Source organism: Vulpes lagopus, chromosome 8, assembly GCF_018345385.1.
Source record: "Vulpes lagopus strain Blue_001 chromosome 8, ASM1834538v1, whole genome shotgun sequence".
NCBI classification, from domain to species: Eukaryota; Metazoa; Chordata; class Mammalia; order Carnivora; family Canidae; genus Vulpes; species Vulpes lagopus.
Window position 1 is genome coordinate 25,556,510 of NC_054831.1, and position 25,276 is coordinate 25,581,785.

General features: G+C 38.8%; 2 protein-coding genes and 1 pseudogene across 2 annotated transcripts; all 3 read right to left on the reverse strand.

Moving 5' to 3' along the window:
• Positions 1 to 10,720: 10,720 nt before the first annotated feature.
• Positions 10,721 to 12,946, reverse strand: DEFB134 (defensin beta 134). Its single transcript, XM_041765967.1, has 2 exons — positions 12,889 to 12,946; positions 10,721 to 10,863 (listed from the first exon to the last, which is right to left on the reverse strand). The coding sequence occupies exons 1-2, from the start codon at positions 12,944 to 12,946 to the stop codon at positions 10,721 to 10,723; spliced, it is 201 nt and encodes a 66-aa protein (XP_041621901.1).
• A 2,490-nt stretch (positions 12,947 to 15,436) lies between these two features.
• Positions 15,437 to 21,871, reverse strand: LOC121497667 (annotated as a pseudogene).
• Positions 21,872 to 22,648: 777 nt separating this feature from the next.
• LOC121497668 (beta-defensin 43-like) lies at positions 22,649 to 24,807 on the reverse strand. Its single transcript, XM_041767426.1, has 2 exons — positions 24,699 to 24,807; positions 22,649 to 22,767 (listed from the first exon to the last, which is right to left on the reverse strand). The coding sequence occupies exons 1-2, from the start codon at positions 24,805 to 24,807 to the stop codon at positions 22,649 to 22,651; spliced, it is 228 nt and encodes a 75-aa protein (XP_041623360.1).
• Between the last annotated feature and the right edge of the window lie 469 nt (positions 24,808 to 25,276).

Genomic DNA, 25,276 nt, shown 5'->3' on the forward strand with positions numbered 1-25,276 from the left:
CCCATCCTTTCTACACCTCTCCCCTTCTACAACCCTTTGTTTGTTTCCCAGATTTAGGAGTTTCTCATGGTTTGTTTTCCTAATTTTTCCCCACTCTGTTTCCCTCCTTTCCCTTATAGTCCCTTTCACTATTTCTTATATTCCACATATGACTGAGACCATATGATGACTCTTTCTCTGATTGACTTATTTCAGTCAGCATAATACCCTTCAGTTTCATCCATGTCGAAGCAAATAGTAGGTATCAATTATATATATATATCCATTTTTATATATATCCATATATATATAATCTTCTTTATCCATTCTTCTGTTGAAGGAAATCATGGCCCCTCCACAGTTTGGCTACTGTGGACATTGCTGCTATAAACATTGGGGTACAAATGTCTCATCATTTACTACATCTGTATCTTTGGGGTAAATACCCAGTAGTGCAATTGCTGGGTCATAGGTATATTTTTAACTTCTTGAGGAATCTCCATACTGTTTTCCAGAGTGGCTGTACCAGCTTGCATTCCCACCAACAGTGCAAGAGCAGCCCCCTATTTCTTTTTTATTTTAAAGTTTCTTTGGGTTTAGTTTTCTTTCTTTCTTTTTAAAAAAATTTTATTTATTAAAAAAACACATTTATTTATTCATGAGAGATACAGAGAGAGAGAGGCAGAGACACAGGCAGAGGGAGAAACAGGTTCCATGCAGGGAGCCCGATGTGGGACTTGATCATGGGACTCTGGGATCATGCCCTGAGCCAAAGGTAGATGCTCAACCGCTGAGCCACCCAGGCACCCGCACCCCATTTCTTGAATAGATTTAGGAAGAATTAAGCCAATGAGAGAGAAGCAGTTCTTCCAATATGACAAGGAAAGAAGGAATAGATTTGCTCTTGATGGGCAAACTCTCGAGAGGGGACATTGTCAAAGTATGGAGCTTTGATGATTGCTTTGATGAGTCAGGTACCCACCCTTGCAGATTACTTCCTAAGACTGAACTAGAGTCTTTTGGCTCTTCTAAGAAAAGGACAAATGTGATCATATACACAGCCAACTCATATTTTAATGTTATTAACATCACTTCTGTCATCAGTTACATCCATCCTGAGAGTGTCTTGTTCAGTTGGGAAGAGTAGGTAATATTGGTGGTTCCTTCTTTATCTACTACAACCAATAAACAGGACCTTTTCTCCTTCCTCTCCTTTCCCTTTCTCCTCCTCCACCCTCTTCTCCCTTTCTTCTTCCACTTCTTCTTTCTCCTCCTTTTCCCCCTCCTTCTCCAGTTTCCTCCCCTTCACCTCTTCCGTCTCCTTCTCCTTCCATGCCTCCTTCTTCCTTTTGTCTTTCATCTTCCTCCTCCCTCCTCTACTTCTTCTTCTTCTCCTCCTTCTCCTTCTACTACTACTACTACTACTATTACAACTTCTACTACTACTTCTCCTCCTTCTTTGTCCTCTTCTTTTTTTTAAAAAAAGATTTTATTTATTTATTCATGAAACACACACACACAGAAAGAGAGAGAGAGAGAGAGAGAGAGAGAGAGAGAGAGAGAGAGAAGCAGAGACACAGGCAGAGGGAGAAGCAGGCTCCATGCCAGGAGCCTGATGTGGGACTTGATCCCAGGACTCCAGGATCACGCCCTGAGCTGAAGGCAGGTGCTAAACCGCTGAGCCACCCAGAGAGTCCCTTATTTTTTTCCTTTTTACTCCCCCCTTTTCTTTTGCCTTCTTTTCCTTTTTTAGTGTTTGCTATTGTGGGTTCATTTGATCCATACATGTTTGTGGAATAGAGTAGATTAAAATAGGCTAGAATTAATTTTTCTAACTTAATAGCCATCTGTGATATATGAGTTCCATCAGGCCCCTGAATGGTGATGGAGTTATATACTAGGTTGTGCTTTTCATCTTGTCTACCTCATCTTGTCTACCAGAGCCCTAAGATATGTCTTCTGAGACCTCTCTAAAAATTCTTTCATGCTTTTCTTGTTTGAGTCCTGGTGTTGGTGTCTACTTTTGGAAATTTGGAGGTGGGATCTTCCCTTTGTAGCTGTCACCGATTGGTACTGCTCTGTTGACACTGATGTCTCTTCATATTCTGTAGGGCAAAAGAAAGGACTGCCACATTCCCTGCAGACTCTACTGAGCCAGCCTCATGCTGTAATTCATACTGAGATAGTAAGTAATGCTGTGCTGTGTTTTTGTTTTTGTTTTCATCATGTCAGCATCGGATCAATGCTACTCATGGCCTCAGGTCTCACAGAGTCCCTTTTGAAAACAGCATTTACTGCTACTTCCTGCAGACTCTGCACTGGACTCACACAAATGCTTATGTGGCCAAGAAAGGAAAGAGATACCATTCTACTGACTCCACATTCCTCACTCCTTCCAGGAACATTTGCAAAATATTTTCTTTACATCTCTTTCTTCACATACAACTGAATTTATGCCAACAGATGACAGCCAATATCAGGCCTTTAGCTCCACACAAAAAAAACTTATTTCCGTGGATGTAAAAAAAGTTATCCACTGATCCATCTAATTATGGATGCATTTCAAAGTAAGTTACAAACATCAGTACAGGGATCCCTGGGTGGCGCAGCGGTTTAGCGCCTGCCTTTGGCCCAGGGCGCGATCCTGGAGACCCGGGATCGAATCCCACGTCGGGCTCCCGGTGCATGGAGCCTGCTTCTCCCTCTGCCTGTGTCTCTGCCTCTCTCCTCTCTCTCTCACTGTGTGCCTATCATAAATTAAAAAAAAAAAAACATCAGTACACTAGTCACTAAATACTTCAAAATGATATCATTAATTAGTGTGCAATAGTTTTTTTTTACATTAGAAAACTTACATACAATGAAATACACAGATCTTAAGTGGATTATTCAAAGAGCTTTGTTGCATGCATGTACCTATGTAATCTGAACCTTATCAAGATATCAAACACTTACATCACTCCAGAAAGTTTCCTCATTCCCTTTTCCAGTTATCTGCCACAACTTTCTGTTTCCTGAGGAGCGATTGCCATTATGTTTTATATTAATCATAGGTTAGGTTTACCTATTCTAGAACTTCACATATATGTATCATTAGAGTATGCACTCTGATTTTCTCCTCCATATACATAACTCTTCAGGCTCTTCTATGATGTTGCCTGTATCTATAGTCCATTCCTTTTCATTGCTGAGTACTATTCTATGGTGTGGTTTACTGCAGTTTGTTTATCCATTCTTCTCTGGATGCACATCTGGGTGGTTCTACTTTTTAATTATTGTGCTAAAGGTGCAATGAAAATCTGCTTCAAAATAGATTCTTCACAAAATCTGTTTGTGAAGATAAGCTTTTATTTCTCTTGGGTCAATACCTATGCATGGAATTTGTCAGACATAGGGTAGTTGTATGTTTAGTTTAGTTTTCTTTGAAACATTTTTACTGATGTATAATTCACACTCTACAATACCATAAAATTCACCCTCTTAATCTGAACAATTGTACAATTCAGTGCTTTTTAGCACAGTCACGGAGTTGTGCAGCTGTCACCCAACCAACTTTAGGATTTTTTTTTAGGATGTTTTTATCACTCCCCAAAGAAACTCTGTCACAGTCCTTCCTGTGTTAGTGTGCTGGGGCTTCTACAACAAAGTACCACAAACCAGATGGCTTAAATGATGGAAATGTATTATATCATTGGGATATCAGCAAAGTTGGTTCCTTCTGAAGGCTGGAAGAGAAGATGCTTCATGCTTTTTGTCTAGCTTTTTAGAATTATTTTTTATTTTTCTAAGATTTGTATTTATTTATTCATGAGAGACACACGGAGAGAGGCAGAGACATAGGTAGAGGAAAAAGCAGGCTCTCTGCAGGGAGCCTGATGCAGGACTGGATCCGAGGATCCCAGGATCACGATCTGACCCGAAGGCAGATAGATGCTCAAACACTGAGCCACCTAGAAGCCCCTCACCTAGCTTTAGACGTTTTGTCGGTGTTCCTCAGTTTATGGAAACATTGCCCTATGGAAACATTACCTGTATTTTCATGTATTTTTTTCCCCCTTGTGTGCATATCTGTGTCCAAATTTGCCCTTTTTATAAGGACACCAATCATATTGGATTAGAGCCCATCCTAATGACCTCATCCTAATACCTACAACAGTCTTTTAAAATAAGGTCAAATTCTGAGGTACTAGGAATTAGGACTTCAAAATATGAATTTTGGGAGATACAATTTGACTCCTAAGACTCTCTATTTCTTTACATCTTCAATCAGCACTGGCCAACCACTAGTCTTCTTTTGATTTTCCTCATTTGAACATATCATATAAATGGAATCATACAATATGGATTTTTTTCCACTGGCTTTTTTCATTTAGTATAAGATTTGCAAGATTCATCCATGTTGTAGCATGAACCGATATTTCATTTTTAATTTTCCAAATATTCTATTGCAAGGATGTATATTAATTGTATAAGAAAACTTGAGAGCTTTTTAAAAAATATTTTATTTATTCATGAGAGACACACAGAGAGAAAGAGGCAGAGACACAGGCAGAGGGAGAAGCAGGCTCCAGGCAGGTAGCCCGATGTGGGATTCGATTCTTGGTCTCCAGGATCGTACCCTGGGCTGAAGGTGGCGCTAAACCGCTGAGCCACCCGGGCTGCCCGTGAGAGCTTTTTTTGAGGTGGCTGTACATTTTATACCTCTACCAATAATGTATGACAGTTCCGGTTTTTCCACATTCTTGCCAATATTTGGTGGTATTAGCTTATTTAATTTTTAGCCTTTGCAGTGTGTGCAGTGATATCTCAATGTCACCGTAGTTTGCATTTACTGACCAAAAGAAAAGATTTTTAATGTGATTCTTGACAATTTCTATATTTCTTTTGCCAAGTGCATGTTCACATCTTTTGCCATTTTTATTGTTTTTTTTTTTTTGTCTTTTATTATTGGCTTCTTAATCTTCGTTTTTCTTCCTCTTATTTTTTGAATGGTATGTTTTGATGTTTGGTAGTCTTAAATTTTGTTAAAAGTCAAATTCATAAATGTTTTTCCTTTTTGGGTTATTGTTTTATTATGTCCTAAGAACCTTCGCCTATCCCAAGTCATAAAAATATTCTTCTCTGTTCTCTTGTGAACTTAGATTTTATATTTACTTCTATTATCTCTAGAATTAATTTTTGAATATGGTGGGGGACAAATATGGTGGGGGACTCTTTTTACTCTCTTTTTACTTTCTTTTTTTCTATGTGAATATTAAGTTGCCCCAGCAGGCATGCATTGAAGATATTGCTCTTTTCCCATTTGATATCCTTGGCAACTTTGCACTAAATCAAATTTCTGGGTTCTCCATTCTGTTCCGTTAGTCAATCCTTAAATAGTATCATGCTGCCTTTCATAATAAGTCTTAAATTTATATAGTGATATTTCTATAGTTTGATTTACCTATTTCAATATCATGTAAAATTCTAGGTCCTTTGTCTTTCTTTCCCTTAATTTCTTTCTTTCCGTCTTTCTTTCTTTCTTTCTTTCTTTCTTTCTTTCTTTCTTTCTTTCTTTCTTTCTTCTTTCTTTCTTTCTTTCTTTCTTTCTTCTTCTTCTTCTTCTTCTTCTTCTTCTTCTTCTTCTTCTTCTCCTTTTCTTCTTCTCCTTCCTTTCTTCTTCTCCTTCTTCTTCTTCTTCTTCTTCTTCTTCTTCTTCTTCTTCTTCTTCTTCTTCTTCTTCTTCTTCTTCTTCTTCTTCTTCTTCTTCTTCTTCTCCTTCCTTCCTTCCTTCCTTCCTTCCTTCCTTCCTTCCTTCCTCCCTCCCTCCCTCTTTCTTTCTTTCTTTCTTTCTTTCTTTCTTTCTTTCTTTCTTTCTTTCTTTCTTTCCTTCTTCTTTCTTTCTTCTAAGTGGCTCCACATCCAGTATGGAACCCATCGTGGAGCTCAAACTCATGACTCAGATGGAGACCTGAGTTGAGATCAAGAATCAGCTGCTTAACCAACTGAATCACGCAGGTGCCACATCCTTTGCATTTCTATATCAACTTTAGAGTCAGTTTGTTGTTTTCAACAAAAAAAAATCTCTGGGATTATGTTGCATCTATAGGTCATTTTAGAAAGAACTGACACCTTGTAACAATGTTGAGTCTTCCAATTCATGAATATAATATGTCTTCCATTTAGGTCTTCTTTTATTTATTTCTGCAATGCTTTTCATTTTTCTTTTGCTGCTAGTATATAAAAATACAATTGATTTTTTTAAAATACAATTGATTTTATGACAACTTTGCATTCTATAACTTTGTTAAACTCACTAATTCTAATATTTCTGAGTTATGTTTTATGATTTTCTACATAAACAATTGTGTCATCTGCAAATAAAGATATGTTCACTCCTTTAAAAAAAACTTTACACTTTCTTACTCGTTTTCCTTAAGGAGTAATATGCATCGAGTAAACATAACCTCTTTTAGAGTGTTCATCTTTAAGTGTTGACAAACAAACATAGTTGTGTGACCACACCACAACCAACGTATAGAGCAATTGTGTCATTCCCAAATATTTTTTCATATGCTTTTGTAGAAAACCTCCTGTTGCCCTCAATTCTTGACAATCACTGACCTGTTTTCCGGCCCTATAGTTTTGCCATTTTCAGAATGGCATTGCAATGGAATCAAACAGCATGTAACCAGTTAAACAGCATGTAACCAGTTAAATTAGGCTTCTTAAATTTAACATAATGCATTTGCCATTTATCCATGTTGTATCATGTATTAACAGCTGATATATTAGTATCATTCCTTATTTTTTTTTGGTATTTTAATAGATTGTACTTGTTTAGAATGGTTTTAGGTTCACTGAAAAATTGCCATTTATTCACTGCCCCCCTCTCCCCCTGCCCAACCTCCACTATCAACATAGATTATACTTGTTTAAAGCAGTTTTAAGTTCACCAAAAAATTCCCATTTACTCACTGCTCCCCCATCCCCCTGCCCAGCCTCTTCCACTTTCACCATACTGCACTAGAGTGATACATTTGTTACATTTATTGTTGGAGATAAATACCGATGAGTGTGATAGCTAGATCATATGATCAGAGTATGTTTAGTTTTTAAAGAAGCTCTCAGTCTTCTGAAAGGGTTATACCATTTGCATTCCCACCAACAATGATTAGAGTTCCTGTTACTCCACATCCTTGCCAGCATGGTTGCTGTCAGTGTTCTGAATTTTGGTCATGCTAATAGATATGTAATGGTAACCACCTGGCCTGCAGGCTCTCCTAATTTCTTGAGTGCCAAACTCATATTTCCCTACTCTGTGAATGGCTCTTTGTATGTGCTTCTAAGGGTGGTGGCGAGAGTGAGCCCTGATAGATGGGAGTGCATACAGTAGGGAAGCCAAAATCTATGACAAGGGAGAAATCAAAATTTTGGGTTGTAGTGCTACCTTTGGGAAAACAAGTTTTCCAGCAATCACTCTGGTGCATTGAATTTTGAGAGAAGACATAAAAACTTAAGAATTCTTCTAAAACAGCATATTTGAAGTATGGAGCAGTTGTATCCATACAAGGTCAGAGAAAGCCCCAGATAGGCAAAATATACCAACAAAAAGTATCTCCCATCTGAATGCGGCTAGTAATGATTGGAGGAGGACACTGTTACTTGAGCTGTGAGATCCGCAACACAAGCTCCAAGGAGCATGGAGAACGAAGGAAACACGACATCACAAAAGGTCACAAAAATTCTTCAATAACTAAATCCAAAGACAAGACAATCCAAATCTGCCATTTACCTGACAATTCAAAATTGCTCTTTGAGAAACTAAGAAAGAGAATGCACTCTTTGGAGTAAAGCAAATAATTCATAGTTATTGACTCAGAAGAGCATGAGTTGCACATTTAAGCTAATATACAAATGAATGGGGGCTTCCAATATTTAGACAAGCTAACAGGATTTGAAATGCAAATCCTGAATGATAAATGTTCTGAAATAGCAAGCATTAGAAAATCAACACCCTGCTCTTTATAGGATTCTAATTCAATTAAGCAGCCCTACATGATCATTTTTATATTCTATCTGATTTTAGGACACCTTCAAACTATGGAGGCTGTCCCAACATCGCGTGACATATGAAAGGAGGAGGGAGTAGAGGATGTTTCTATCCTCCTGGCTTATGGTCACAGGAAGCAATTGGTGAAGACAGTCCCTGGGAACACTAGGGAAAGCAATGGATTTTCTCTATGCTATCTTGTCTCACTCAAGATAGGCTGAGGAAAGGAGGAGATCAGGTTAAAATCTCTGTGGTTGTTGCCCTGATCTCTGAATCTTTATAGGCAATTCTAGTTCACCAGCTTCTTGGCTAATAGATAGGTATCAGTTGCATTTCTTATTTAAGTCAACTCTAAGTAAAAATGAATTTCCTTAAAGACAGACCTTTAGTAGTTCTTGAGTCTTCTCAAGAATCTCTATTCCAACTTCTAGAATAAAAAATGTCATATCACTTTCATTCTTTCTTTAATTTATCTTCTTATTTATTATTGTAGTTTAATTGACATACAATGCTATATTAGTTTCAGGTGCACATCATAGTGATTCAACAATTTTCCACATTACTCAATGCTCATAGCGATAAGTGTAGTCACCAGGTGTCATCTTGCAACATTATCACAATATTATTGATTCTATTCTCTATGTTGTATTTTTCATCACTGTGACTTATTTTATAACTGGAGGTTTATGCTTCTTAATCCCCCTTCAGCTATTTCAGCATCCCCTAACCTACCTCTCCTCTGGCAACCAGTTTGTTCTGTGCATTTAAGAGTCTATTTTGTTTGTTCATTTGTTTTGTTTTTTAGATTACACATATAAGTGAAATCATATGGTATTTGTCTTTCTCTGTCTGACTTATTTTACTTACCATAATGCCCTCTAAGTCCATCCATGTTGTTACAAATAGCAAGACCTCATTGTTTTTTATGACCAATATTCCAGTGTGTGTGTGTGTGTATGTACGTTATTTTTTTGTTTTCTCTTTTTACTTGAAACATTCTCAGGAATAAGTTCACGCAGTCTATCTTCGAAATCCATTCATCTAAACGACAAATACCCACCATTTGCTTCAACGTGGATGGAACTGGAGGGTATTATGCTGAGTGAAATAAGTCAATCGGAGAAGGACAGTGTATGTTCTCATTCATTTGGGGAATATAAATAATAGTGAAAGGGAATATAAAGGAAGGGAAAAGAAATGTTGGGAAATATCAGGAAGGGAGACAGAACATAAAGACTCCTAACTCTGGGAAACGAACTAGGGGTGGTGGAAGGGGAGGAGGGCGGGGGGTGGAGGGGAATGGGTGACGGGCACTGAGGTGGACACTTGACGGGATGAGCACTGGGTGTTTTTCTGTATGTTGGTAAATTGAACACCAATAAAAATTAATTAAAAAAAAAAAAGAAATCCATTCATCTATTTTTAAAATAGATTTTTAAAAATGTATTTATTCTTAGGAGACACAGAGAGAGAGACAGAGACATAGGTAGAGGGAGAAGCAAGCTCTCTGCAGGAAGCCTAATGCAGAACTTGATCCTGGGACCCCAGGATCATGCCCTGAGCCAAAGGCAGACCCTCAACCGCTGAGCATCCCTCCATTCATCTATTGATCCATCCACTCATCTATTGATGAAAACCATTCAATGTGATGTATTCAGCACTGAAATTAAAGAAAATTGCTCCATATCCAGAATCTATCCTCTTTGCCAGTGGACCCTTTGTGCTGAACAGTAGTTGCAGAACTCCACACTCATGCATCTGTATGTAGATTGATGGTGTTGAGCAGTTAGGCAGATATTTAATAGAATCACTATAGTTAGTAGGATAACCAGCACCACGAAGAAGTTGTAGTTTTGCCTATTACATCTTCATAAGTTTGGCTGGTAAAGAAAACAGTGAGTCCAAATGAACTTAGAAAATTTATTACTTACACATACAACAAAGCAAGATCAGCATGGTGTTACCTCCTAGTGCTACAGGATGCACCCAACAAAGGGGCCAGATGATGGATAGCAGAGATGTTGGGTCACTCTGCTGCTGAGGAGTCAACTATGAACCATAGCCAAGTGGTTTGATAATCTGTAGCTGAACCTAAGGAGGTTGAGGTGGAAAGTATTATGCTTTCACTTCCTGAAACCAGGGAGGGCTGAGAACCTGGTTTATTACTGCCCTTTTCCCTTGTGTTTCATGAAGAACTACAGAGTCCAACTCAGCCAAGACTTGGGCCAGCTTGGCAGTTAAACCTTGCCTATGTAGTTTAGTGAGAAATATACAAGGTCATCAGGGGGCCAGGGCAGACCTTTTTCCTAAGATGCACAGTCCACAGAGAAGGTGAATGGGGAGCTGAAGGAATGGTAGGTTAAAGCCTAGGTGTAAAATGATGTTTCTATAATTTGAAGCCTCTATAAATAATTAAGACATCCTTTCTATGAGTAAAGAGAGAAATAGGTGCTGAGAAGAAAATAGATATCACTTTGAAGTGAGAAAATATATCCTAAGTTTTCGTGAGAAGCCTAGCTGTCTTTAGGAAGGCAGCAGCTCAGCTTTTCAAACACAAGATTCTGACGGCTTATTTAAAAAATACTAAAACCCAACAGCTGTGGGCACATCACAATGTCACAGTTTAATCTAAATTCTCTGACTGTGTAAAAGATGGTGGAGAGGATGTCAAGGATATTCAAGTTAATTGGCATTCACTGGCTTCTCCTGTCAGGGCTCCGGGTTTCCTTTGATACAGCACTCTAGTTGAAACAGACAGTAGTCAACTAACATTTCACTTGTAAAGCACTCAAGTCTGCAGATACCATTCCCATAGCATTTCCTGTGTATTTCTGATGACAGTGGATTCAAACCTGGAAAGAAAATGAATGGAAAGATAATTCACTATGAGTCTCTTTGGACTGTGGAATTAGTACCTCCATTTTTATCAAACTGGATTCCAAGGAGACTTGATTATAATGATTGTTTCTGTAACTGGAAAAAAAACCCTACAGCTTCCCTTCACCTCCCCCTCCATTCATATGTTAAAACCCTAAACTCCAATCTGATTATATTTGAAGAGAGGTACTCTCAGAGGTAACTAAAGTTAATTGAGGTTGTAAGTGTAGGGCCCTAATCCAGTAGGATGATGGAGAGGTTGACTGTCTAAAAGCCAGGAAGGTAGCTCTCATCAGAAACTGAATCAACCTACAGCTGATTTTGGACCCTCCAGCCTCCAGGACTGTGAGAAAATAATATTTGTTTAAACCACACAATTTGTGGTATTTTGTTATGGTAGCTGAGCTAAGATAATTGGTAATTTGGAAGTTTGCCCAAATCGGTCAGTTAATATACTCAATCAGGTTACCTATGCATGTAGTCATTCACTCATTATTTAATTATGTATTCATTACAAAACCAGTTTTTATAACTCCGGGTACTGTTGGGGTACAGATTTGAGTATGATATAGACCTTAATGTCAAAGAATTTTCAGTCTAGACGAAAAAGAGAAGAAACACAAAATATCTACAAGAGAGAAGAAAACATGACAAGTCCAGTGAAGCATTTGCAGCATAGGGTGGTGACATGAGTTCAGGGGAGGATGAAATATATTCTGAAGATTTACTATATCTTATGGGGGCCCAAGGCATTTTGAGCTGAGTTTATACTTTTATAGACATGCTATTCTGTAGAATTATCAAAATATGAATAACTTTATTTTTATATGTAAGAAGGTGTTAAAATGAAAAGTGTAAAATATTTGATCATCTGTAGAAATTTTGAGTCAACACATATCCTATGCATGTCATCATGCCCTGGAGGATAACCATCCTATAGGGAGAAAAGGGATTAGGGTTACTTAGCTGACAAGATGAAAGCCTGAGAAAATGAAATGTAGAGGTTTACATAACATGACAAGAAATTCCTATGGAAGTGATGAGCTTTCGGAATGTGTCGGGCACTAAAGGCAACATTGTAGACTACCTTGTTGGCTGTCTAGAGGCCATGAATCCATCACCATAAACCATAGCAGAATTAGTCTCATCAACAGCTTCAAGAGGCCTGGATTGTATGGATTCTTAAATCCAGCCTATTGAGTCACCTGACCCCAAAATGTGGTTCATCTTCCTAGAGATTACTTGCAGGAGGGTGATAAATTAAAGAGATACTATAACATATGTATTTGGACTGATTCAGTAGCACTGAGTGAAGAGAATATTCAAGAAGAGACTTCAAAAGTCAGTAATGAATATGGTCAAGCTAAAGTTTGAGACCAGCCAGTGCTCCGTGTCTCTCATGTCTCTCTACTTGCTATCTCATCTCATTAGCACATAAAGCTTATTAATTCTTTTGGAACAAGCAATTCCAAATCTGTTTCTCTGTTATCTAAGGCATCTACAAATAATAAACTAACTATGAACAATTTCAGTAAATTAGAAAGCCTAACAAATTGTGTTATTGCCATTTGCTGGTTTTGACTATTATGCCTAGACATTTTCCTAAATTGGAGAGTAAACAATAGTGGCAAAACAGGATGGGGCATTACTAATGACAATATGATAGCTCTCATGAGTCAGTACCGTAAATATTACATACAGGCCTATTCCAAACATTATCACATTTAATCCTTGCAAGACGCTGAGGTTGGTATTATTGCCACTTTGTGAATGAAGAAACTAAGATTCAGAGATAATTAGACTTTTGTCTCAAACTGCATGGCTAACACAAGTTGGGGAGCCAAGATTTAAGCTCAGGTCTTGCTAATATCAAACCGATTGATATTGATTCCTACTTTGAAAATAGGATTCATGGTGGGAAGACGTTTATAGGTCTGCTTGGCGGAATTGCTCTTCTAGACCAATGACTCCCTCCCCGCCACACCAGTTCCCCATTTTACCTGCCAGCACTGGCTCCCAAAAGAAGAGCAAGATAAGCACAATGAGGAAAGGCTTCATGGCTGGGAGCCTCTGTTGAGGCTGGTGGCAGGATCTTACTCTGGCTGTCAGAGTGTAATAAGAGAAGGTTGAGTGCGCCCTCCCATACAAACCTCTCAGCTCACTGATCTTCCCTGAGGCAGAGGAGTTGGCAATGCTTATGTGAGGAAAAAATTGACAGCCCTTTCTCGTTTGACAGCTTTTCCTTTTTTTTTTAATAAATTAATTTTTTATTGGTGTTCAATTCACCAACATACAGAATAACACCCAGTGCTCATCCCGTCCAGTGTCCCCCTCAGTGCCCGTCACCCAGTCACCCCCACCCCTCGCCCTCCTCCCCTTCCACCACCCCTAGTTCGTTTCCCAGAGTTAGGAGTCTTTATGTTCTGTCTCCCTTCCTGATATTTCCCAACATTTCTTCTCCCTTCCCTTATATTCCCTTTCACTATTATTTATATTCCCCAAATGAATGAGAACATACACTGTTTGTCCTTCTCCGATGGACTTACTTCACTCAGCATAATACCCTCCAGTTCCATCCACGTTGAAGCAAATGGTGGGTATTTGTCGTTTCTAATGGCTGAGGAATATTCCATTGTATACATAGACCACAGCTTCTTTATCCATCATCTTTCGATGGACACCGAGGCTCCTTCCACAGTTTGGCTATTGTGGCCATTGCTGATAGAAACTTCGGGGTGCAGGTGTCCAGGCGTTTCATTGCATCTGAATCTTCAGGGTAAATCCCCAACAGTGCAATTGCTGGGTCGTAGGGCAGGTCTATTTTTAACTCTTTGAGGAACCTCCACACAGTTTTCCAGAGTGGCTGCACCAGTTCACATTCCCACCAACAGTGTAAGAGGGTTCCCTTTTCTCCGCATCCTCTCCAACATTTGTGGTTTCCTGCCTTGTTAATGTTCCCCATTCTCACTGGTGTGAGGTGGTATCTCATTGTGGTTTTGATTTGTATTTCCCTGATGGCAAGTGATGCAGAGCATTTTCTCATGTGCATGTTGGCCATGTCCATGTCTTCCTCTGTGAGATTTCTCTTCATGTCTTTTGCCCATTTCATGATTGGATTGTTTGTTTCTTTGGTGTTGAGTTTAATAAGTTCTTTATAGATCTTGGAAACTAGCCCTTTATCTGATACGTCATTTGCAAATATCTTCTCCCATTCTGTAGGTTGTCTTTTAGTTTTGTTGATTGTATCCTTTGCTGTGCAAAAGCTTCTTATCTTGATGAAGTCCCAATAGTTCATTTTTGCTTTTGTTTCTTTTGCCTTCGTGGATGTATCTTGCAAGAAGTTACTGTGGCCAAGCTCAAAAAGGGTGTTGCCTGTGTTCTCCTCTAGGATTTTGATGGAATCTTGTCTCACATTTAGATCTTTCATCCATTTTGAGTTTATCTTTGTGTATGGTGAAAGAGAGTGGTGTAGTTTCATTCTTCTGCATGTGGATGTCCAATTTTCCCAGCACCATTTATTGAAGAGACTGTCTTTCTTCCAATGGATAGTCTTTCCTCCTTTATCGAATATTAGTTGACCATAAAGTTCAGGGTCCACTTCTGGGTTCTCTATTCTGTTCCATTGATCTATGTGTCTGTTTTTGTGCCAGTACCACACTTTGACAGCTTTTCCTATTGACAAAGGCACTGCTCCCCCACCTGCATTTTCCAAAGGTACTCCTGGAGATCTGAGAACTGTACTTTTTCTTTTTTAAGCAAATGAAAAGAAAATATTTTTTAAAAAATATTTATTTATTTGAGAGAGAGAGAAAGAAAGAGAGAGCATGTGCACACACACATGGGCAGGGGGATGGGGCAGAGGGAGAGGGAGAAAAATCTCAGACTCTCTACTGAGCACAGAGCCCCATGCAAGGCTGGATGTCACCATCCTGACATCATGACCTGAGCTGAAACGAAGAGTCAGGCTTTTAACCGACTGAGCCACCCAGGTGTCCCATCCCATATCTTCTTTATCCACTTAGCATTGACAGTCTCTGAGGTTGTTTTCGTATCTTTTCTTTCTGACAATTATTTAAGACCTTTATTAACAGGTGTTTGCTTTTTGTTGTTTTTTTTTTTTGAAAAAAATCAAGTTGTAAAATTTTATTACAAATTAAAAATGAGATTCTTAAAAATCTCAACTTGGCCAGATATGAAACAACTTAAAAACTTTAAAGGTATATTGAGAAAAAAGCCCAAGCTTTCTTTTTTTTTTATTTAAAGATTTTATTTATTTATTCATGAGAGACACAGAAAGAGAGGCAGAGACATAGGCAGAGAGAGAAGCAAGGCTCCTTGTGGTGAGCCTGATGCAGGACTCAATCCTAGGACTCCAGAATCATGATCAGAGCCAAAGGCAGATGCTCAATCACTGAGCCACCCAGGTGTCCACCCCCCTCCCTTTTTTTTCCCCCTCCCTTTTTTGAAAACACATTTGTCATTACCAAAAGAGACATCTTTAGGTAAAAATAATAAAAACCCCATGCTGCATAGATAATGCAGATAGTTCTATATATCTGGTAAGTGGGCCAAAACAAAGCACTTAAGATCTTTAGCTTCAAACGTATTTCTTATTGCCAGAATTTCATATTCGTTTCTTCTTATTGGATGAGTAAACCAGACAATGGTATAGATGGTAGAGATGGTGAACCAGTATTTACACAGCCCTAACCTATTCAGCCTCAGAGCAGATAAATTCTCAGCTGGTGGATTGGCTATTTTTGTCTCTTTGCCATCATGTGGTTTAGGGTTTTCTGGGTGTCTATGTGGGTAATTGAAGTTGTATTGGTACTGACATGGAGGTGGCTGCTGACCTTGGGTCTCCTCTCCTTGGTTTTCCTTCTCTTTTTCATTGCTGTCCTCTTTAGGTTGTCTTTAGCAAGGAGGACCCCTGTGGAATTGTGGTTTATAATCCTGATGCATATTCTGTCTCACTGGTCTACCTTGTTCTCCTGCACCCTGCTTGTCAGCTCCCCCCACTGCTTGTCCCTGCACAGGAGAGTTGATGCCCATAGGGTCTCCATGTCCTAAGGTGGGAACTGTGCACAGCCCTCCTTCTTTCCCCATTCTCCCTATTCTGGTACTGCTGCAGGTACTTGCGTGAATAGCGTGGGTAATGGTTACCATCTGCTGTGTATTTATAGCCTTACACTGGAGCTCCACCAGGGGCTGTCACATTTCCCTTTCCTCCTTCAACAACGTCAAACTCCACTGTCTCTCCATCTCAAACACTGCAGAGGAACTTCCTGGGGGTTATTTTTGTTTATGGCAGTCTGGTGTACAAATACATCTTCCTTGGTGTCATTTCTGTTGATGAAACCGTATGTTTCTTACACTGAGACATTTTACTGTTCTCAAAACCTTCCTTGAATGACCTTCTTGTCCCCACTGGCAGGTGCTGCTGGTATGAGGAGGCCTGGAGCTGCTGGTGGTGCTGGGCTTGGTGTTGGCAGCACTGAGAGAGAGGCTGTAGGTAGCTGCTCCGTCTGGGCCTCGCTGTTGAAGGTTGCAGGTGATGGTGAGTGGGGCCGGCTGTGGCAGCTGGGCTCCTTCCAGGGTGTGATGGTAACTAAGCTGGCTGCGGTGGTGGGGCTGCTCAGGGCTCTCTTGGGGCTCTCTCACTCCTGCTGCCGATGGAACTTGGTTGTTTCCATATCCTGGCTATTGTAAATAACGCTGCAGCAAACACAAGGGTGCAGTTAACTCTTTGAGATATTGATATATTTTCCTTTGGATATGTACCTAGAAATGGGATTGCTGATCACATGTAATTTTAATTTTTTGTGGAATCTCTATACTCTTTTCCATAATGGCTGTCTCAATTTACATTCCCAGAAATAGTGCTCAACAGTTCCTTTTTTTCCACCTTTGCCAACATTTCGTATCTTTTGCCTTTAAAAAAAATAGCCATTCTAGCACATGTGAGGTAATATATTGCTGGATTTTGATTTGATTTTTCCTGATGATTAGTGATGTTGAAGACCTTTTATTTACCTGTTGACCATTTGAATGTCTCCACTGAGACCTGAGCTGAAGTCAGGTGCCAAACCAACTGGGCCATCTAGGTGCCTCAAAGGTTTTTTCGTAGGTTTTTAAATTATTTTCTTCCTCTTTTGCTGTCTTTCTTTGCTAACTGATTTTTTTTGTAGTGGTATTCTTTTATTATTTTCTCTTTATTATTTGTGTATTTATTACAGGTTTTTACTTGTGATTACCATAAAGCTGTCATCATACATGTATAGTTCTAAGTCTATTTTAAGTTGGTAATAACAAATTTAATTGCATAAAAAGTCTACACATTTATTTTCTTATCACTATAATTTATGTTGTTGGTGTTCCTGTTTGCATCTCTTTATATTTTGTACTCATTAACAAAATATTGTAGCAATATTTTTGACAGTTTTTTCTTTTAACCCATATGCTAGAATAGATACATTTTCTTAATTGCATCTGAGAATTTGTGTACTGCCTCTTAGTCAGCAGAAGCTGCTTTTTCTGTTATCATGACATTTTTAAAGTTAAACCTCCTTCTAAAATTATCAAACCATCCTTTGCTGGAATTAAAATTTCCAGCTTTAGATTCTTCACCTTCCTTTTGCTTTAAATCGACTTTGCTTTTTCTCTAATAACATTATAGTCTATAAGTATGCCTTTCTTATAGCAATCTTACACCTGCTACATAAAAGCTGCATTTTCATTATGACATAAAAAATATTTTGCAGGGATGCTTGGGTGGCTCAGCCGTTGAGCATCTGTCTTGGGCTCAGGGTGTGATCCCGGGCCTGGGAATCGAGTCCCGCATTGGGTTCCCATAGGGAGTCTGCTTCTCCCTCTGCCTGTGTCTCTGCCTCTCTCTCTCTGTCTCTCATGAATAAATAAATAAAATCTTAAAGTATTTTGCAAAAAAGTGCAACTTTTACACTTGCTGGTGTAGCTGCAGCAATGGGTTGATGAATTTCCTTTTTTTTTGTTTTTGTTTTTACTGTGGTCTTATGCTGGATTTATTTATTTATGTCTGCCTGTTTCACCTTTATTTTTATTTTAAAAATTGATACAACTGGTACAAAGAAATATAAAATGAAAGGAAAAGTAGATAAATGAAATAAAAGAAGAATATATTTTATCCCCTATTTGTTCCCTTGACCTAAGCAGACCCATTTTTGCCATGAATTTTGTATTTATCTTTTCATATTTGTATTTATATTTTCAATATTTAAAAAATATTTTAAGCTATATCTGACTATCTATAGATGGATATTCCATAGACTATGGTATGGAGTATTGTCTTCTTTGTTATTATTTATTTATTTATTTATTTATTTATTTATTTTATTTTTAAAGATTGTTTTATTTTATTTAGTCATAGGGACAGAGAGAGAGAGAGAGGCAGACATATTTATATATTTATATAAATATATTATTTATAATATATTTTATAGTAGTGATAGAATAGTATTTACATATGTTTTATGCATTCATGACATACTTAACTTTTTCTTACTTTTTTTTGGTGTTTGTCAGCTACATGGTTCATTTGTGAGTTTTTTCAAGTTCTCACAAATCTTCAAAAAATTTTCCTATTTTTTATTTACTTATTTAGATTTATTTATTTTAAAGACAGGGAGAGAGCAGGGAAGTGAGAGGGCTCAATCTCACAACCCTGAGATCACAGCCTGACCTGAAACCAAGAGTTGGATGTCACCCAGGAGCCCCTCCAATATATTTATTAAAAAAAATCTGCAAGTGGAGCCATGTAGTTTAAACCCACATTGTTCAAGAGTCAACTCTATACAATCCATTAGAATTGAGTGGCTCAACAGGAAAGGATTACATAAAAGCATGGATCCTAGGAGGCAGGAATCATTGGAAGCTATCTTAGAAGTTGCCTACCCTCCCTACACCTGGATTTTGTTTGGGAAATTTCTTACTAATTTGTTAGATTTTGATTTTAACAGTATTTTTAAAAAGCATTTCATCTACTTTTTCCTGTTTTCAAAAGTCTAAAACACTTAATTGACCATTACTATATTCTGAACAATGTGTACCTTTTCCTCTCAAAAATAGAGAAACAAAGAACAGACTTCTGCATGTCAAAAGATGATGTTCACAACAGCCAAAATATGGAAAGAACTCAGATGTCCATTGACAGATGAATAGATAAAGAAAATCTGGTGTACACACACACACACACACACACACACACACACACACACAATGGAATATTACTCAGCCATCAAAAGAATGAAATCTTACCATTTGCAATGATGTGGATGTAACTAGAGGGTATTATGATAAGCAAAACAGGTCAGTCAGAGAAAACAAATATCCTATCATCTCATTCATATGTGGAATTTAAGAAATGAAACAGATAAACATGGGGGAAGGGAAGGAAAACTAAAATAAAGATTAAAACAGAGAGGGAGGCAAACCATGAGACTCTTAACTATAGGGACCTAACAGAGTTGCTGGAGGGAAGATGAGTGGGATTAATTAGGTGATGAGCATTAAGGAGGGCATGTGATGTAATGAACACTGGGTGCAACTGATGAATCACTAAACTCTACCTCTGAAACTGATAATACACTATATGTTAATTTATTTTAACATAAATAAATTATATGTTAATTTATGTTAATTTATTTTATTTTTTATTTTTAAAGATTTTGTTTATTCATGAGAGACATACAGAGAGAGGCAGAGACATAGGCAGAGGGAGAAGAGGCTCCCTATGGAGAGCCTGATGTGGGACTTGATCTCAGGACCCTGGGATCACAACCTGAGCCAAAGGCAGATGCTCAACCACTGAGCCACCCAGGTGCCTCTTAATTAATAGATTTTAGATTAAAAAACACTCAAGGAAGGTTAAAAAAAAAAGACTCCTAGGCTCTACTGAGACAGCCTGATCCCCCTAAAAATCCAGATTTCTATTTCCATCAAATAAACCAGAGATATGGCAACATTCTTTTGGCATTCTCTGCATGACAAGAATCTACTAGAATTGAGTAGAAGTTACCCTTTATGTAAGGCCTGTATGCTCCATGGCTCCCCCTCCTCATCATTCCCCATGCTTCTCCCTAATACTTAGACACACATTAATTACCACTTGTCATAATGAACTTTTTTTTTCTTATAACACAGAAATACATCTCTGTGCAAGACTCTTAGAAATGGGGAAAGGAGCTCAGAGCTGCCAACTCAAGGAAGCTTTGTCTGACATGACAAAGACAATATATAAAGTGTGGAGGCTGCCCACAGAGCTATTATATACCCTTGTGCAACTCACCTCATTGCCTCTGTGAATGATGCCCCGAGGCTTGTGCAATGAGCAATCTGCACAGCTGTTCAGTGCATTCTGGAGGCATGAGAAAGATACAGATGTGGGACAAAGCTGTGAGAATAGAGCAGGCAAGATATGGTCCCACATGAGGTGGAGACAAACTGAGGTTGCAGAAAGAGAAAGATACAGAAAGATGCAGAAAGATGCAGAAAGATGCAGAAAGAGGCATGAGAAAGATACAGATGTGGGACAAAGCTGTGAGAATAGAGCAGGCAGGATATGGTCCCACATGAGGTGGAGACAAACTGAGGTTGCAGGAGGGGGAGTGGGGGCATGAAGTAACTGGGTAGATGGGCATTAAGGAGGGCATGATGTAATGAGTACCGAGTGTTATATGCAACTGATGAACCACTAAATTCTACCCCTGAAACTAGTAATACTCTATATGTTAACTAAACTGAATTTAAAAAAAGAGACTATGTTCACTTGGGCACTGGAAGGAACTCTTGGACTCAGATTTTATGACAAATTTTGGAGAATGCAGATGCATGAAGAGCTTATTCCTTCTCTAAACCAAGTCTTGAATAAGGTAGAGGAAGAAGGGTAAAATGGGCATGAAGGAAGATGAACAGCTCAGGTAGTGGGGGGAGAAGTGTCATTGTTTTTTCTCTCCATTCCTGGATTCCACAAAGTGGGAGGGAAAGGAAACGGGAGGAGGTGATGGAGAGTAGAAACTCTGGGTAGAGTCTGATGTCATGGTGCACTCGTGTTTCCTTGTGTGAGTGGAGCTCAGCGAGGTGGCCAGACCATAACACAGCATTGATTGACCGGTTTTCTTTGGTAGATAGATCTGAGGTAGTCTCACAACATTTGTCCCCCTTCCCTCATACGGGTTCCCTCAGCATGGGAAGAGAGTAGTAGTAGAATCCTGTATGACTGGGATCACCATGGATGTGGTGGAGCAATAGATACTCCCCCTGGAATTTCTGGCAAGCTAGAACGATGCTTGAGTGGCAGAGTTATCGCATAGACTAAAGAATGAGCTTCACTCAAAGAGTTTTTAAGAATTTTATCAGGAACAAGAAGCAGGGGATCCCTGGGTGGCTCAGCGGTTTGGCGCCTGCCTTTGGCCCAGGGCGCGATCCTGGAGTCCCGGGATTGAGTCCCATGTCGCTCCCGGCATGGAGCCTGCTTCTCCCTCCTCCTGTGTCTCTGCCTCTCTCTCTCTCTCTCTCTCTCTGTCTATCACAAATAAATAAATAATTTTTTTTTTTTTAAAAAAGAACAAGAAGCGACTTAGCAGTTGTACAATGGCTGGTGACTGAAGACCAGGTAGGAATGTTGATTGTCTTAGTAATGTTAACATCATCAGTGCTTTCCCAGATGCCTCATCACTGCTTAAGTCTTGAGTTTCAAATAATTTAGAGAAAACAAGCAATTCTGAATACACTGTGTTTAAGTGTCTGTGACCAGGAGGAATGAGGTTCATAATAAGAATTAGGTTCATTTATTAAAAAAATAAAGTTACATTTTTGCAAAGGTGCACAGTGGACTCATATCTATATGCCTTGCATGACTCCATTTTGCCAAATCATCTCCTTAATGATTCTCCCTCTTTCCTCCTAACCTACTTTCTCTTCTGGCCTCTCCAGTTTAGTGAACCGCATTGCTCACCATATCTTTGCTAGCTTTGAAATCACAGTATCACCTTTCATACCTTCTTCTCATTATATCCCATTGCCACCAAATTCTGTTAATTCTACTTCTGAAATCCATTCCTGAATCTCTTCTTTCTTCTTAATCCTCACTACCACTGTTCTAGTCCTAGATCACTGAAATATAATAGTGTTGAATAAATATGTTTGTATAAGACTGTATCTCACACAGAAAATATACCTTATTTTCAAAACCATGTGAAATTTTAACATATCAATTTTATCTCAGATCACAAGGAATGATTCAATAGATTCCAAAAAGCTATAGAAGAGATCACATTATCTGGTCTCATGAAATTACGGTTAACAAAGAGCTTACACTGGGGTCAGGCACTGCTTAAGAACTTTGCATATACTAATATAATTCTCCTAACACCATGATGTAGGAACTATTATTATCTCACTTTGTAGATAAGGAAATTGACGTAAAGAGAGATTACAGAACTTGCCCCAGGTCAGACGGTACATTATGGGGTTGGGCTACTGTATTATAGATGAAACAACAACATGGTGGTGGATATAAATGAAGGAAGTTAATATAAAAGCGCACACATGAAAAAAGAGCATAAGCCTTTATAAAATTCATATTTACTTTAACCTTACCATTTAAACATATATTTATTGTGAATTTCATTTATCCATCATATTAACTATCCTTATATAGAAAATAGAGTTTTAAATACTTTCAGTTTCTTTTCCTGGAAGCCGAAGAAGATGGAGTTGGACTTTTCACCACTTCTTTTTCCTCTTAAATTTAGTATTCTTTGCTTTGCAGCAGATGGTCCAGTCAGCACAGTATTTAATTGCATGTTCATCAGGATTGCACTTCATTCTGCAGTTCAAGTATTCTAAAGAGCATGCGTCTTTTAAAAAAAAAGGTCCTGGCTTTGAAAAGAAAAAAAATTATGTTAGGTTATATTATTAATTTGTATCTTTTAACATCCGAAGTGTTTTATAATAAATGTGAACAACATCAATCAAGAACTTGCTCAGAAAAAAAAATAACAAAAGAATTCGGGAGAGAAGAGCAGAGATATGAAAAAGAGATAAATGAAGCTCTCTTCCATAGGGTATATAAATGAGAAAGTAAGCTGAAGAGGAGAGTTTTCGATGATAACTGTTATGGCATATTTCTGTGTAAAATGGATAATTTGTTTAGGGGTGGGGAATTGTGATGCAAGAAACAATCTTTGAGTTCAGGAGTGACATTTTTAAAAGTGACTGGGGATAGGGGGCATCTGGGTGGTTCAATGGTTGAGTGTCTGCCTTTGGCTCAGGGTGTGATCCTGAGGTCCCAGGATCGAGTCCAGCATCAGCCTTCCACATGGAGCCTGCTTCTCTTTATCCCTGTGTCTCTGCCACTCTCTCTGTGTCTCTCATGAATAAATAAAATTTTAAAAAATTGAGTGGGGATAAAAATCTAGTGATAAGTGGAAGGGTTAACCTTAAACCAGAAAATGGAGAGAAGGCAGAGTAAGATAAAATTGGGTGAAGGCATATGGTGATGGGAAAATGAGGAAGCTATCTCTTGGTGCTTTTACTTTCTTGATGAAATAAAAGGAAATCATCAGCTGGGAATAAGAAGAGGATAGAGAAAGCTGAATCTTGGTTCTAACTGTCCAGTACATTTAGGCTCAAAGCCATGTCTCCTTCACTGAGGAAATTCCTAAGATTGCACAAACTCCCATAAGTCATACTGTCTCACTTTGGTTTCTTCTCTCCCCTTCTCTTTCTGTGTATGTGTGTGTGTGTGTGTGTGTGTGTGTGTGTGTGTGTGTGTGACATAGGCATTGCCTTCTGTCCTTTGCCCCCAAAGAAATATTTTTTTAATGTTTATTTATTTATTTCAGTGAGGGAGGAGGGGAATGTCAGAGGGAAAGGGAGAGAGAAACTCAAGCAGACTCCCTGCCCCACCCAGGGCTCAATCTCACCACCCTGAGATCAGAGCTGAGCTGAAACCAAGAGTTGGAGGCTTAACTGGCTGAGCCATGCAGGCACTCTGCGTCTAAGCTTTAAATCTTTTTTTTTTTTTTTAATTTTATTTATTTATGATAGGCACACAGTGAGAGAGAGAGAAGCAGAGACATAGGCAGAGGGAGAAGCAGGCTCCACGCACCGGGAGCCCGACGCGGGACTCGATCCCGGGTCTCCAGGATCGCGCCCCGGGCCAAAGGCAGGCGCCAAACCGCTGCGCCACCCAGGGATCCCTGCGTCTAAGCTTTAGAGTGATCATTTCTTACTTTAAAAAATAGTTTTATTATCTGGGTTTCAGCCCTACACACCACTATAGTTCAGTTTTCTTCTCATTATAATTTTCGCTATTCCCCTTATTTTGCGGGTCCTTCCCAAATCCATCCTTCCTTCCTTCCTTCCTTCCTTCCTTCCTTCCTTCCTTCCTTCCTTCTTCCCTCCCTCCCTCCCTCCCTTCCTTCCTTCCTTCCTTCCTTCCTTCCTTCCTTCCTTCCTTCCTTCCTTCTTTCCTTCCTTTTTTTTTTTTTTTTTTTCCCTTCCTTTTTAAAAGATTTTATTTTATTTATTCATGAGAGACAGAGAGAAAGAGGCAGAGACACAGGCAGAGGGAGAAGCAGGCTCCCAGAGGGAGCCCGATGGGGGACTCGATTCCAGGACCCTGGGATCATACCCTGGGCTGAAGGCAGGCGCTTAACCGCTGAGCCACACAGGCGTCCCCCAAATCCTTTCTTTACAATTTTTCTATTGAAGAACCTGAGATATTTATGCTGTAGTGTTTCTCATAGTTGATATTTTTCTGACTGCATACTCTTGGAGAATTGAACCTGTTCTTGTGTCCACCATATTTCAGCATACCGGCAACTGGAGTAAGAGACCGGATGAGACTCCTGTTTGATTCCTGGAAGCAGCTGTACCATAGTTGGTGTTGTGTGTGTGTGTGTGCATTGTCAGGAGGGCCCATAATACCTGGTTGTCTCTCTCTTGGAGATGATAGCGACTACTGATGTTCAGTGGCTAGAGTCATTGACACCATGGGGGTTGTGTACTGTCTAATTATATAATGTCTTTCATTGTTACAGTACTTTAATAAAGAGAAACTTTCTTTAATTTATTTTTTAACCACTTTATTATGATATGACTGCATGTAAAATCTGCACTTATTTAATATATGTAACTTGATACATTTTGGGGCAAGTATATACCTGTAAAACCATCGTCACCATTAAGGTCATAGATCTAACTATCGCCTACCAAAATTTCCTCCCACCTCTATTATTATCATTATTATTATTGCTATGGTAAGAATAGTTAGTGTAATATCTATCTTCTTAGCCAATTGTGAATAAACAATACGGTGTTGTTAGCTTAGAGGTACTATGTGTATAG

Coding starts and splice junctions, on each gene's coding strand:
- DEFB134 (XM_041765967.1), bottom strand. CDS start 12,946: ATGAAGCCTTTCCTCATTGTGCTTATCTTGCTCTTCTTTTGGGAGCCA. Junction 10,864..12,888: donor TTGGGAGCCAGTGCTGGCAG/GTAAAATGGGGA, acceptor TTTTCTTTCCAG/GTTTGAATCCACTGTCATCA.
- LOC121497668 (XM_041767426.1), bottom strand. CDS start 24,807: ATGGTACAGCTGCTTCCAGGAATCAAACAGGAGTCTCATCCGGTCTCT. Junction 22,768..24,698: donor ACAGGTTCAATTCTCCAAGA/GTATGCAGTCAG, acceptor CATGCTCTTTAG/AATACTTGAACTGCAGAATG.